This window comes from Carcharodon carcharias, chromosome 8 (assembly GCF_017639515.1).
Source record: "Carcharodon carcharias isolate sCarCar2 chromosome 8, sCarCar2.pri, whole genome shotgun sequence".
Classification (NCBI taxonomy): domain Eukaryota; kingdom Metazoa; phylum Chordata; class Chondrichthyes; order Lamniformes; family Lamnidae; genus Carcharodon; species Carcharodon carcharias.
The window spans coordinates 142,273,730-142,289,955 of record NC_054474.1 but is presented as its reverse complement, the minus strand read 5'-3'; the positions used below and the strand labels follow the sequence as shown (position 1 = coordinate 142,289,955).

Below are 16,226 nucleotides of genomic sequence, written 5' to 3'. Positions count from 1 at the left end.
CTTAAGATGGCTGCTTTATTAATTTTGATGAAGTGTTATTCCACCAGGCAAAGAGGCTAATTATACTGAGGTGCTTTTGAGTTTCTTTCTGTCTCCTGTTCCCTCAGAAATAAAAGGTTTTCTCACACCGTTTAGAATTCAGTGGACATCCCTGGAGGGGTCTTTGCAATTTTGATGACTCTTCATAGCCACCTCTAGAGATATGAGTCTAACCAGGTTGAATAAACATTGGAAGATGCCATATTGTCTGTACCTACTTCCATTTTGAAAAAGGCTTTTCAACTCAATGGGCAGAATTTTCCCGTCGGCGATTTAGGGACCAGGCCCACTCGCCAACGGGAAAATGATGCAGGATGACATCAGGAAGAACCCCTGACGTCATCCCGGTCCATTTAATATTGAGGAAGGTGGGCGGACAGTGAAATCAGCTGTACACCCGCCAACCTGTCAATGGCCAATTAAGGCCATTGACAGAATAATTAATCTTGTTAAATGCCCTGCCCGTCCAACCTTAAGGTTGGCGGGCAGGTCAGGAGCCCCAGTGGGCTTCTGACAATACATAAAACCTCATCCACTGGCGGGATGAGGTTTCATGTCCGTTTTTAAAAACTTCAGTAAAGTTGATGTGCTTCTTATTAACATGTCCCATCTTGTGTAACATTGTCACATTAGGGGGACATGTTAATAGTTTAAATATTTTTCTATTTTTAAAGATTTTTATACTGCCAGTAATCTCTCTGAAACAGCATTTAGTCTAAGAGAGATGTGCTCTCTTTCATGCGCGAAAGAGCACACTTTGACAAATGGGGAATCCCTCCCCCCTTGCACAGGAAGCACATAGCGCTTCCTGTCGGGCAGGCCGCTGGGCGGGCCTTAATTGGCCGGCCCACTCAAAATGGCGGCGGGCCCCGTTTCGGCGGTGGGGTTTGGCTGCCCGCCTGCCCGCCCATCAAGGTAAAAATTCTGGCCAATGTAAAGGTTTATAAACAAAAATGTGCCTTTAAAACAGTTGTCCTTAAAATCTGTATAATCATAATTACATGTTTGTGACACGGGACACAAAGGATACTTCCCACTCTTCTTCAAAAATGTAGTATGGGATCTTCTTAAAAAAAAACACTTGAACATTTAATCTGAAAAATGACACCTTTCATCACGTAGCATTCCCTCAGTCCTGCATCAATGTGTCAACCTGGATTATGCACTCATGTCCAACAGCAGGACTTGAATATGCAATCTTCTGACTCAGCCAAGAGGGAAAGTGCGACCAACTGAGCCAAACTGACGCTTACTCTAAGGCATCTAAAATTAGGCACAATATTTAGGTTACCCTGAAAATGGAAGTTACCTCAAAATCACTTTGTCTGATTCACGGAATAGGAACTAGACACTGTTTAAAAATACTGTAAGGATCAATATCAGGTCAAATGCATTGATTGTTTGAACATATTGGACTATAGAAACATCATGTGAATAAGAGAACTGGCTATAGTCAGCTAGTTTTGCAACTGTAACTGCAAGAAAGATAAAGGTGGAAGATTTGATGGGAAATAGTTGCATATGGAGCTAAGAGTAAAAATCTCAACTGTATTGTTATCTAAGTGATTTCTATTATTGGAATACCTCTGAATCAATAGATGATATTTACCGATCTTCTGTGCTTGCAGAACACAATTATACACACAGGTTTGATTTTGTAAACCGTATAGCCTAAGCTGGAGGCTTCATTTTCAGTGCTCTGTAATAACAAAAGGTCACAGAACTGAAACATTAACTCTGTTTCTTTCTCCACAGATGTTGCCAAACCTGCTAAGTATTTCCAGCATTTTCTGTTTTTATTGCTCTTTTACAAGGTCTGCACTAAAAATATAGACCCATTTAAGAAGGGAAGCTTTAGAAAAACATGAACGAGAAGGGATGTTGAAAGAGTTGGGAGGAGGCCCATGTGGAGTATAAACAGCAGCGTGGACCAATTGGGCTGAAAGAGCTTTTTCTGTGATTTAAATTCTATGTAAGTCCAGGACTAAATGTTGCATTAAGTGTAATGGTGAGGTTGTCAGCACTCACCATTTTTATGGAGTAAACAGGACAGCAACTTCCAGGGTACACATAATTGAATGCAGAAATCCAAAAGTTGCTAACTGAGTTACACTCTATAGGCTGTGCTATAACAGTACCTAGCCATTAGAGTCAGCATTGAAACATATGGAATGGCCTATGAAGTTGCAGTGCTTACCCAGTAGTTACCCACTAAATATAGCAGAAAATGTTCGAGCTGGTGTGTTCAGGTGTAATTAAATTTTTAATGATGTGATAAGTCATAATTCCTGTCAAACAAACTCTCTGGCATTGAAATCTTAATTTCACAAGTGTGGGGTCTTATTCCTTCTGAGTTTGTTTCATTTTGGAGATTAAGAATCTTTTTTTACCCCTTTTTCTTTGACTCCTTCATTTCTTTTTCTGAATCCCATTTTTTTTCGTACATAATTTTACATTTTTTTTGTAATTGATTTTGATTCTGCATGGCTGAGTGAGAATTCTTCAATCTCGTGAGCTGAAGAGTCATGCTGTTCCTTGCCTTGTTCAAATCTGCTAAAGATCCACTGTAGTGAGCATTGCCCTGGATCAGATGCGCGATGATAGGAAGATACTGGCCAAAATCAAGAAAATTTGTAGGCAGCTTTCAGTGTCATAAACAGTTAGCCGTAGTCCTTTGCCACTGACCTCGTAATCCGGGCCAAAGTTTTAAGCCAAATTTACCAAACTTACTTTAACATTTCAAAAGCAATAATTCTAGATAACATGCAACATTAAAGTACAAAACCTCTTCCCTCTTGGTTTTTTTGGGTGAACTCAGTGGTTTTTGTATACTTCCTCTCTTTGAGGTCCTGATATTACTGTTGAAATACACAATGGCCCACAATATTTTCACTTCAACCTTTCACTTGGTTGTAGTTTGTAGTTCATCTAATGATACGGACAACACTTGAGGAAGCAATAGAACTCAGCTTTGTAAGTACATCAGTATGAAAGTAATTCTATAACTGGGCAGTGGGGCCTGTGATCTGAACCCTAAAAGTGTACTAAGATGATAAGTGTGACTCCAGCTGTTGCAGCTGGTCCTACACCATTCAGAGTGCAATATCCCTGCAAGATAACACCCAAATGATGCAAATAAACCTTTGAAAAGTATTCAAGGATTTCATTAGACCTCACTTTTAGTGTTATTAGAAAGTGAAAATGCCAAAAAACAAACGGTGAAGGTCCTTTCTTACTAAAGGTCAGCATGAGGCACTGTCAGCTTTACAATTTGAGGCTACTGACTGAGTATTACACAGTATAGCCTCAGACCAGTACATGTTACATAACTGCACCACAATACATTTCAAACAGTGAGACTATTTTCATGCTCCAGCTATACTGTATTGAGCACTGCAAAATGACCAGGTAACTACTCATTTGTATCACTGTCAAGCAGAATAAAGTAGAGCTATTGACTGGTGGTAAAATGTCAAATGATAGAAAGTTAATAGAACAGTATTACACATTTAAAGGTGCAACTGATGAAACACTGAGGCTCATTTGCAGAAGTATGGAAAGTTGGTGATACAGATTGCAAGTGCCATGTGATTATCTTTCCCAATGGCCTTGTGACCAAAGCAAAACATTCATGTGAACAGAATACATTGCACATACATCCACATGAATGTTCAGGTGTTTGGATTTCTGGTTTCTGGTTTCTGGCACAGAATAATGGCTAAAGATTAGGTGCAAGGCTTTGATTTGATGCCATGTTCAATGTATAAATTCACTTTTCTGTGGGTTTTAGCTGCATGTGCCCCCTGGTTGGCATGATTTACACGCCAGCATGATTGTGCTCGCCAATTGACCAAAGAAATAGCAACCAGCAGCCAAGAATGTAATGTAATTGGAGTCTTCAAATACAAGAGAGTGAAGGTTGAAAGTTTAACCAACAGCTGCTTGGATGCTGGAGATTAGTATACAGCAACAGATTTTATTCTGCAGCTTATGCTATTTTACAGAATCTCTATCTGATGAGAAATGCTCTAATTCTTTTTTGACGAGAGTTTCAGGACTCCATGAAGTTTTCGAGACTGCTTTAGAGTCTGGCTAGTGTTAAATCTTGTTCACAGCAGGGTTTTTGTGTTGTTGCTCATTACGCCAGACTTTCCACAACATAATTTACAGCAGATTGGAGGAAGAAAGAATCCATGTACAAATATATTATGTGTCAGGTGGAACCTGCCACATAGGAGTGCTGGCCTTTCACTGGATAGGTGGATTGTCTGGGTTCAGTGAAATTAAGTGCAGATCATTGTACTCGGCTGCACCATTTTGTGATCTCTGCTCATTAGTGGAGCAGAAGCCTATTTCTGGTAATTCTTATGGTTCCATTTTTAAGGCAAAGTGTGTTCTGGCATCTCAATCATATTGATAGCTGTTTTACGGTACCAATTATAGTCTGTATACACAGTACAGCTTATTTCCTGTTTTCTGATCATATGATATTTGATCACTTAAGGTTTTAAGCATTGGCACCACTTTAATCACAGTGTAACCCAACCTCATTGGTAAGATCCTCAGCCATACTACCACCATTATAAACCTTTGCCAGTTCATATTGCATTTTATATAATACTATTGAAGAGTAATGAAAACATGCATTCCATAATACTATCATATTGCAAAATTAGAATCTTATGACAATTTTATATATACCCACATCAATACATATGTATTTTGTTTTACACAACAACAACTTGCATTTATAAAGCACATTTAACATGGTGCTCAAGCCACTTTACAGGAGAGTGAGCAAACAAAATTTGACACCAAGCCACATGAGGTATAAGAGCAGGTGAAGAAATTAAAGGAGTAAAGAGAGGAAGAAACAAGGATGAGAATTTTAAAAATTGAGGTGTTGCTTAACCAGGAACCAATGTAGGCCAGCGAGCATAGTGGTGATGGGTGAACAGGACTTGGTGTGAGATTTTACGCAGGATGCCAACTTTTGGATGATGTTAAGTTTTTGGAAGGTAGAACATGAGAGGCCAGCCAGGAATGTGTTGGAATAGTCAAGACTACAGATAACAAAGGCATAGATGAGGGTTTCAGCAGATGAGCTGAGATGGGGGTTGGAGAAAGGGGGGAGGAGTTGTGTGAAGTTACAGGAGGTGACAATAGGCAGTTTTAGTAATGGTGTTACATGTGGTCAGAAAGACATGGGGTCATGTTATGGCACAGCAGTTGGTAAAGCTAAGTTATTTAAAAATCCTAGAGGGAATCTTTAAACATCTGTCATAACCTATATTTTTATTTTTGTATGTTTGAGATGCAGCTCCAAATTCAGGAATCAGACCACCATTTCTTGAGAGGTTTCATATCAAAATTGTTGAGAAGTTTATTAATTTACACAAGTTAAATATATACACATGGCTACAAATTACTACTATCATAACTTTTAACAAATTCCCAAACTAATCTCCATTAAGGCAACAGCAACCAATTGACTTTACCAGACACCAGGCAAAGCATTTTCACTTTACAAATTCAAAATGAGGTTCCTCTCACTTTGGTTCCTATGGAGACAGCAGCTTACAGCTGCTTTGATCTTACATTACCTCTGCCCTGCACACACAAAGTTGCTGTCTGTTATACTCAACACAGCTCATTGAATGTAAATTCTTATTGTATCACCAGCCCCTTTGAACTCCATCTCTTCTAACAATAAAACCCTTTTCATAGTACCAATTTTATTAATAATGTAAACATATTGCTTGGTCTCTGCTAGCTGGGTGCCAGATTTCACCCCACTTCCTGAATGCTTTATTCAGCAAAATGCAAATGCACTCTACCTCTCTTACATCTCAAAACTAGTGCACATCAAAGCACCCAGACTAGGTGGCTTTAATCCAATTAAGACACACCCACAGACTAAACCTCTATTTAAAACGAAAAATATTTTCCAATAACATTATATACATTAATAGCTTCATGACAGGTCAAGTATGACACCAAGCTTATGAACAGTCTGGTTCAGCTCGGTCACTTGCCAGGGAAAGGGATGGAGTCAATGGTTAGAGAAAGGAGTTTGTGCCAGGGACCAACGGCTTTGGCCCTCCCAATATTTAATATCAGAATAAGGCCAAGGGAGCAGGGCAAAGAGAGGACTTGAGTGGAGACAGTAGAGAAAGTCATAGAGTTATACAGTACAGAAACAGGCCCTTCAGCCCATCTTGCATATGCCGGCCATCAAGCACCTATCTGTTCTAATCCCATTTTCCAGCACTTGGCCCAAAGCCCTGTATGCTATGGTGTTCCATCTAAATACTTATTAAATGTTGTGGGGGTTCCTGTCTCTATCACTCCCTAAGACAGTATGTTCCAGATTCCAAACACCCTCTGGGTGAATTTTTTTTTCCTCAAATCCCCTCTAAACCTCTTGCCCCTTACCTTAAATCTATGCCCCCTGGTTATTGCCTCCTCCGCTTAGGGGAAAAATGCCTTCCTATCTACCCTATCTATGCCCTTCATAATTTTGTATACCTCTATCAGGTCCCCCCTCAGCCTTCTCTGCTCTAAGGAAAACAACCCCAGCCTATCCAGTCTCTCTTCATAGCTGAAATGCTCCAGCCCAGGCAACATCCTGGTGAATCCCTTCTGCACCCTCTTCAGTGCCATCACATCCTTCCTATAATGTGGTGACCAGATCTGCACGCAGTGCTCCAGCTGTGGCCTAGCTAATGTTTTATACAGCTCCAACATAACCTTTCTGCTCTTATATTCTATGCCTCGGCTAATAAAGGCAAGTATCCCATATGCCTTCTTAACCAACTTATCTACCTGAAGGTGCTGCCTTCAGGGATCCATGGACATGTACACCAAGGTCCCTCTGATCCTCTGTACTTCCTAGGGTCCTACCATTGTAGAGAAAGATGCAAGCTCAGGGCTTCAGTAGGGGATTATCTTTGAGGAAATTTGGCCCAGGAGGTCATTGGAAGGGAGGGAGTTGATTGAATGATTTTAATCTTAGTGACAAAGAATTCCGCAAATGCCTCACATTTGTTGTTGCATGCGAGGGTGGAGGAAATAGGGGTTTAAGATGACACATTTTAATCAACTACCATGGTGATTTTCAGGAGTATAATGATTTTAACATCAGAGCCCAGTTCAGCTAATGGATTGCACAGTGATGCTGGAATAGAGCACAAGTGCCCAGTAATACAGTAAAAGGCCAGAGATTTAGTTTTCTTCTCTGGAAAGACTCTGATCTGAACTGCATCAAACTGGATAATCTTGAACAAAGGCTAATGCATATCTCAGCAGAGATGGGGTGCAGAAATTAAGATGGATACTCCAGCCTGGGTAGACAAGTTCAATACTTAATAAATCACCAAAGCTTTATTTTTGATGAAGGAGACTTGAAGCAAATGGAAATGAGTTTCCACTGCTTTAACAAAGGTAAAGTAAAATATGAAAATAATTTGTGGAACCCTGTACAGTGGCGATTTTCAATATGGCACAATGTGGAAAAAACTTGCATTTCTCTGAAAAAGTAAAGTTATGTTATGCATTTGACTTCAGTTCCTCTTTACATTGAACGTACTATAACAAGAATGATTCCTGGCAATGTGAGTTGTGCTCCCAGCAAGCAGATGTTTCAAATGCTGCAATAGGCCCTGTTTTGTTTACAGCTCAGTCCAGATGAACACTGTGTCATTAACAGGATGAAGACTAACATATTTAATCCATATGTCAAATTGCAAAAGGTACAAAGCCATTTTGGGATGTGCATTTCCATTTTGAGAAATCCTGCTCCAAGAATAAACATCTCTTGATGGGCCAACTTTGCAAAGGTCTTTTTTTTAAGACCTACAATTGAGCTGGAACTGGAATATTCCCTTCCTTGTGGTCAGCCAACACATGCACAAACTATTTAACTTCAGCACTTTGGGACCTATCAAAATAAACAAGCACCAGAGATTTGACAGCATAAGTTCTGCAGTGTCCATATTGATTCATTTCTCATTTTTGCATCAATCAAGAAGGAAACAGTTTAAGAGCCTAATTAAAATCATAAACTGACTGATGTTTCAATGTCAGGTTTACTGGCATTTGGAGAGATTATTGCTGACAAGATAACAAGATAAAAAGAAAACACAATTCTTGCTTTCTGGACCTTCATTTAGAGTACATAACCACCATGTGGACTCTCTTTGGAGTTTTAGTTAACTAACCTGCTACCAAAATGCATCACTTTGGAATTATTCAAATACATTTCCCCCATAATAAATCTGTGGTTTTACATAGCTTGAAACTCAATTACAACATAAATGCTCATTATCTAATCTTTTGGAACCTTGAGAAAACCAAAATTTCAATTTTTAAAATTCATTCATGGAATGTTGGCGTCACTGACTGGGCCAGCATTTATTGTCCATCCGTAATTGCCCTTGAGAAGGTGGTGGTGAGCTGCTTTCTTGAACGACTACAGTCCATCTGGTATAGGTACATCTGCAGCGGTACTAGGAAGGGAGTTCCAGGATTTTGACCCAGCGACAGTGAAGGAATGGTGATATATTTCCAAGTCAGGATGGTGAGTGTCTTGGAGGGGAACTTCCAGGTGGTGGTGTTTCTATGTGTCTGCTGCCCTTGTCCTTCTAGATAGTAGTGGTCGTGGGTTTGGAAGGTGCTGCCTAAGGAGCCTTGGTGAGTTCCTGCAGTGCATATTGTAAATGACACACACTGCCAATGTGCATCAGTTACAGAGGGAGTGAATATTTGTGGATGGGGTGCCAATCAAGCAGGCTGAATTGTGCTGGTTGGTATCAAGCATCTTGTGTGTTGTTTCTAGCTGCACTCATCCAGGCAACTGATGAGTATTCCATCACACTCCTGACTTGTGCCGTGTAGATGGTGGCTAGGCTTTGGGGAGTCAGGAGATAAGTTTCTCACTGCAGGATTCCTAGCCTCTGACCTGCTCTTGTAGCCAGAGTATTTATATGTCTAGTGCAGTCCAGTTTCTGGTCAATGGTAACCCTCAGGATATTGATAGTGGGGGATTCAGCGATGGTAATGCCATTGAATGTCAAGGGGCGATGGTTAGATTCTCTCTTGTAGGAGATGATCATTGCCTTGTGTGGCACAAATGTTACTAGCCATTTGTGAGCCCAAACCTGGATATTGCAACATTTGAACATGGACTTCTTCAGTATCTGAGGAGTCACGAATGGTGCTGAACATTGTGCAATCATCAGCAACCATCCCCACTTCTGACCTTATGATGGAAGGAAGGTCATTGATGAAGCAGCTGAAGATGTTTGGGCCAAGGACACAACCCTGAGGAACTCCTACAGTGACATCTTGGAACTGAGGTGATTAACCTTCAACCATCTTCCTTTGTATGACTCCAACCAGTGGAGAGTTTTCCCCCTGATACCCATTGACTCCAGTTTTGCTAGGGCTCCCTGATGCTACACTCAGTCAAATGCTGCCTTGATGTCAAGAGCAGACACTCTCAGCTCACCAATTATACATGAATGAACTATTAGTGAAAAGTAGGGATGTGTATTGCGCCATATTCTAACCTTTTTAGGTTTTTCTATAATTAATCATAATGATCCCAGGGAACAGAAGCTACTGTGCTCCTAGAGCAGGTCAGGGTCTAATCAACCAGTTGTTTACTGACAATTAGATCAATTTGATATAAGCTTCTGTTATATTTTACATTTGGGCAATCTAAAATTCAAGTTCTCCGAATCCAAAGCCTGAAGAACAATAACAACTTTCTGTTCCCTCTCAGAGGGAATTTGGATATATAACCTCAACCGAACGTTGTGAGTGCCAACATGCACCTAGTCCATTTGGCTATTTAAATGCTGGATTGCAACACAACCATCTGCAGTCTTCTCCATTATACCATGCATTCAATAGACCCACCTCCTCCCCATATAACATTTATTTAAGCTTGGACCATTTGGATTGAACCTCATGTTGGGCTTAGCCAATGGCACAGTCTAGTGCCACGTACTACTTTGGTGTCAGACTAAGATAATGAGGAGCTTCAGCAATACAGGCAATCAGAGGTTTATTTATAGCACTGCTCCCTGTGGAACCCTATACTCAGAGCCCGTCACTATTTTTATACATCTCTTACGAGGAAATTGCTTAAGAATGGCTTCTTCACAACCCTTTGAGTATTGACAGACACTTTCAACTTCTTTGGTCCTTTCACGTGACATCTCCAGATATGATTTGGTACTCATTTCTGAAGATGAAAGTTATTGCATAGAACAATAAAATGGAGACAACAGAAAAGTATAATTATACCTAAATGATGAATCATATTCCTTGAATAAACTGAATTGTAACCTCATGTTTGATGTCAGTGCAGAATTGCTAATGCTATATTCAAATGATTGAGATGCATTCTTTAATCTGTCATGGGCATCGCTAGCAAGGCCAGCATTTTTTGCCCATCCCTAATTGCCCTTGAACTGGGTGGCTTAAAGGCCATTTCAAAGGGCAGTTAAGAGTCAACCACACTCAGTGGGTCTGGAATCCCATGTAGGCCAGAACAGATAAGAATGGCAGATTTCCTTCCCTAAAGGACATTAGTTAACCAGATGGATATTTATAACAATTGATAGCTGTCTTAGTCACCATTACTGAGACTAATTAATAAATTTCGAAAATAAATGTAAACTTAAATTCCACCAACTGCTGGGGTGGGATTTGAACCCATGTGCCCAGGGCATTAACCAGAGCACCTGGATTATTAGTCTAGTGACATTACCACTATGTCAGCATCTGCCAACATCCACCTAATAGAACCTATCAAATACTTTAAGTGGGATTTTTATCAGACCATTATTCCTTTTTACTAAAATCTTGAACATTTTGTATAGCATTGCATTGTGATATTTTCACAAGGGAAGATTTATCTATAAACATCTAAAGGGCTGTGATTTTCTGGAAGTGTAGAAAGCCATACTGTGACTGTTCTGTTAGCTATCTGGCTGTTGGTGCTGCAGTAGATTTTGCATCTTGCCCTCCCCTCATCTTTCTCACTGCACCCATCCCCGCCCTCCTTCACCACCACTAACCCTTCTGCCCTTCCCTAGGGTCACAGGAAATTGTTATTTCATTTTATTAAAATTACTGAAAAGTGTATTATAACTTGTGTGCAAGGAATGCAATGATGGCCTCATCAATCACACAAAGTTTACAAATGGCCTTCTTGTTTGCAAAGATACTTACAAAATGAAAATGACACAGCTTCTTTCATTTGACAGTATGCTGCTGCAATATGCTTTGAGAGGATTTTATTCAAGTACCATGGTGCAACCAGGGAAGCGTAAACTGTAATAGAATTACTGTGATATCCTGGTGCACAAGCCAAACTTTCAGCTGATTTTTTATTGACATATAAAAAGGGAACATAGGGAATACATGATCTGGTGCATGTACTTTTTACCAAATGGACATTTGTGCATCGATTGTTTAACATGTACCTTCTGCATCGCATTCTTTAAGGTATAGCTTATGACCTATTTCGGATTTAATTTTATTGATTTTAAGAAGCCGTAACTTTATAATTTAACTATGTAGGTGAGCTATAGTCAGATTCTAGGCTACCAGTGCAGGAGAAAGTATTGTAAAATGTGCATTTCTCCATTGAAGTTATGGCATAAATAAACATGGGCCAAGAAGAACATTTGTCACAGATGTTGGTCAGAATTAATGACGTGTGTGCAGTGGAGTCAGCTGCTGCCATTGCTTGTTTTTATCATAGAGCATCGTTGATGCTTTTAATCATATCTCAATGGTTAATTGATTAACTGGAACAAGTGATCCAAAGTGGCCAGTTAGGCATGTTGAATTACAGACGAAAGTCAGGTCATGTGGACATTTGTGAAATCAGCACTGTTATTTAAATCTTTATTCATCCTCCTCTAAATAAAACAAATAGAGCTGCTATTCATCTGTGTTTCTTTCTTTTTTTTTTAGGCATCTGTTTAAACTGCACTGGAAATACCAAAGGACATTATTGTGAGAAGTGCAAGGATAGTTTCTACAGGAAGCCTGGAGCCAACCATACAGCTGTGTGTGAGCGTTGCCCTTGCTCAGTAGTGACATCCAGTGGAAGCTGTCATATAGGTAACTGTCTCTAATTTGACCATTACAGCAATGGAAACAAGCAGCCTTGAAGTTACAGGGAGTATAATTGTGGACCCTTGCAGTCTGTGAAAGCTTATGACATTTGCATGATTTTGTTGCTTGTTAATGTCATGCTGGTCCCAATCTGAATACTCCTTTTATGGTTACTTAGTCATTACTTCTATCAGAGATTTGTGGGATCTGTTCCAGTATTAGGCAGTTTGTGGCTAATCCTGAAACAGGTAAGTGCAGATTTCATCAATGGTCTAAACTGTTTTGCAATGGAATGTTATATTCTTGAGTCATTACTCTCAACTGCAGCTCCTTGTACATCCCTCTCTTTCCACCCCATTACTACCTATGTGTTCAGACACCTTGGTCCCAAACTTTGGAATTTCTTCACTAAGTTCCACCACCTCCCTCCTCTCTTTAAAACTCACCTCTTTGACCAATCAATGGCCCATTCATACTAATGAAGCATAAAGAAAGACTTACACTTATTTAGTGCAATTCACAACCTCAGGACACTACAAAGTGCTTTACAATCAATGAAATGCCTTCGAAGTGTACTTCACTTGTAATGTGGGAAACATGCATCTCCTTCTTTGGTTTGTTGCCTATTTTTGACTGATAGTGCCTTTCTTAGAAGCCTGCTGGTGGTGGGAGGTGAGTGGCACATTAACAAATGCAAGTTGTTGCTGTAGGTATTTTTCTCAGGTTGAATATTGCTTTGTTCCATACAATCTTTAATGTGTCTTTAACTGCCTACTTTGTTTTTATTCATTCATGGGATGTGGGCATCACTGGCTGGGCCAGCATTTATTGCCCATCCCTAGTTGCCCTTGTTCAGGGGCATTTAAGAGTCAACCACATTGCTGTGGGTCTGGAGTCACATGTAGGTTAGGCTAGCTAATAACATCAGATTTCGTTAGTGAACCAGATGGGTTTTTACAACAATCGACAATGGTTTCATAGTCATCATTAGACTTATAATTCCAGATCTTTATTGAATTAAAATTCCACCACTTGCCATGGTGGGTTTTGAAGCAGGGTCCCCAGAGCGTTACCCTGGCTCTCTAGATTACTAGTCTAGCGACAATACCATTGCCTCCCCTGTAGTGACCTCAGGGATCCAAAAGAAAACTGCAGAGCTGGATTTTAGTCACTCTTTTTAATATATCCTGTTGTGTGATTTTCCTTGACTTGTGGTAGGCAGTGGAATGAACGGTTCATTACAACTTGACTTGGGTTGAAAAATGAAAAATGGGTGAGTAAACAGAAGCAATAAAATGCTGTAACGTTAAGTAGATACAGGCTTAAATATCCATCTGTCTAAGGAAGGAAATAATAAAAGTCACATCTGATATGCTTGTTATGGCATGGCAGATGATGTGTGCCAGGCAGATCAAATCCACAAGGGAAACTTGATCCCGCTATCACAGTGGTTTTGCAATTTGTATCTATTTCAAAATGCATGCCCCGAATTCAGAAGTAATAAGTCCACCAAGACTCCAAAGGTTTTTTAATAAAAAAACTTAATTAAACATTTATTAACAAAATAAAAGGTTTCAAGCACATACATAGGTCTACAAATTATTATTATAAAATCTCCTAAAACCCGTAATTAATCTGGCTTCCAGCTACATCCCTATTAAGGCAACAGTAAAAACAAATAGATTTTAAACAGATCTAGGCAAGTCAACACAATACCTTGGACAGTAGAATTCAAAGTGGCTTTTCCCAGCTTCAGTTTCTGTAGACAGCAGGCTTCTCACATTTCTGTTAGACCTTACAATGCCTTCCTTGATACATAGCCTCATTCTCCTTTATACATGTTTCTCCTTTTTAATGTAATTTCCATTGTTCCCATATGCCTTTGGAACTTTACCTTTCTCATAATATAAATCTTTTCATGATGCTAATATTGTCAGTAATATTTGGGAAAAATAACCACACTGCTTGGCCTAGCTTCTCTGGATAGGTAGAAACATCCTACCGTCTCTTTGAAATTCAAACTGCCCTGATTTATCTAAAAATACAAATTCTTCTCACCTTACTTTCTAAGACTTCAGCCATATTTATATATTTCGCATTTCAAACCTAACTTCTTTTGATGAGTCAAAGCCTCCAGAACAGCTGTCTCCAATTCAATTAAAACACACACACAGACACACACAGAAACTATCCAAACTCCACTATTAACCTACTTTTACAACAAATCACTATACATTATGAGAATTATTTTACTTTTGTGACGTGCTAAACTATACATGTAAATATTAACTTCATTGGGTGGGTTATTTTGGCGTATTTCAATCAAGTCATTCTGGCCTAGCTATCTCTCCAGAAAGTTTGAAACTGACTACTCAAATTTACAAAAAAAAAGTGTAAGTATGTATCTCAAACATAAAGAGACCAGCAAAAAACATATATGCAAACAAAGTCAACAGAATTCTGGCATTGCGATTAAATGAGCTGGGCTCTTCTTTAGATACCTCACTGACCCAGTCACACTGGGTTCTGTGTCAAAATAAGGTGACCAAATTCTGTGTGAAGATTTGGTATTTAACCCTAAATATACTATGATACAGGGAGTGAATCCAATGACATAATGCATTGCAGACGAAAATGCTTTGGGCGGAATTGTATGGCAGTGGAATTTTATGTTCTCGCCAGGGCCGATGGAGTTTAGGATGGCTCGCCACATTTTACAGCCCTGTTCCCACTGCCACGGGGTCGTCAAATTCTGGCTTTCGTTTTTGTTGCAGTATTATAAACTTTCACGAGTTTTATGCTAATTTTGAATAAAAGCTGAAAAATAATGGAAGCAATAAACGATGAGGATCTCACACATGCCATTATTTAAAGACTTGGCAAATGTTTCGTGAAACCATGCACCAGTCAACTCTCTCAATCTCTTTCGAGACACTCAACCTTGAATCTGCCTTCCTGGCAATCACAGAGATAATGGTGAGATCCTCACCTTAATTTATCAATGATCAAATCAAATTATTTTAGAATCAAAAATTTGACGATCGTGTTTGGCCCCAGAATTATGTCCCTGCCAAAAGCAATCAAAAAAGGCAACAATGAAAATCTGATTGTGCAGGAGTTTCATAATCTGGTCTGCATTCTTTCTGTATTTTAAAATATTCTACTACAAATATTCTAAATTTCCCACAGACATTTTAAAATCTGTTAAAGATTGAAAACTATCTGAAATATTTTATTGTGGAAGGCTTCTAAATTGCAGCAGCTCTGTTCAAAATGACTATCTTTTGACTGTGTCTGTTAGAGAATTTGTGATTTACGTTGTTAGATTTCCTGAACTAAATGAGTGACAAGGCCTATTTATAAAAATAAGAATAAAAGGACAAAGGAAACTGAAGAGAGAAAAGAAAATATGAAACTAAGGCATTAGGGGAATGATACATAAAAGATGTTAAGTATGACATGAAGTCTAAATAATGGACAGGACATGGAGTAGAGGCAAAGGACAGGGAAAAAGAATCATATTCACTGAACTGGTGTGGGATTCATGACTTCACTACATTTCAAACACATTCACTGAGAATGTATCATTAAGCATTAATGATACAGTCAAATTCAAATTCATTCAGAAGCCAAAAGGAGCAAAGAGATGTTCATTTCTAAAGCACCTTGTCAAAGATTCATTTAATATATTATGTTCGGGAAGAGAGGTGCTCCCCCATAATTTCTCATATGGCATTTGCGTATTTCACTATCCACAGCATTCATGAGTCCCGGTGATGTCTTGGCATTTGATATGGTGGAGATCATCAAAAGTGGTGCAAGAAATTACAGAAGTGATTGCATGAAATAGACAGGGCCATAAACATAGCTTTGGAGTGACCACGTAGGCTTTGTGAGCAATTGAATCATTAGGAAGTTTTGAAGAGAATTATTTAACTGGCAGTCATTAATTCATGGGTAGAAACAAAAATCTATCCCATATAAAGTGGTTGAATAAATGATATTATTTCTTTCTAGTTGAGAGTCTTTGGATTTTGATCAATTGCTGACCT

General features: G+C 39.2%; 1 protein-coding gene across 1 annotated transcript in view; it reads left to right on the top strand.

Moving 5' to 3' along the window:
• The window catches only part of LOC121281504 (multiple epidermal growth factor-like domains protein 9), a 328,993-nt gene that overhangs the window by 228,876 nt on the left and 83,891 nt on the right, over positions 1 to 16,226 (top strand). The window contains exon 5 of the mRNA XM_041194448.1: positions 12,031 to 12,180. Coding sequence (XP_041050382.1) covers positions 12,031 to 12,180 — 150 coding nt within the window. The remainder of the gene's footprint in view (positions 1 to 12,030; positions 12,181 to 16,226) is intronic.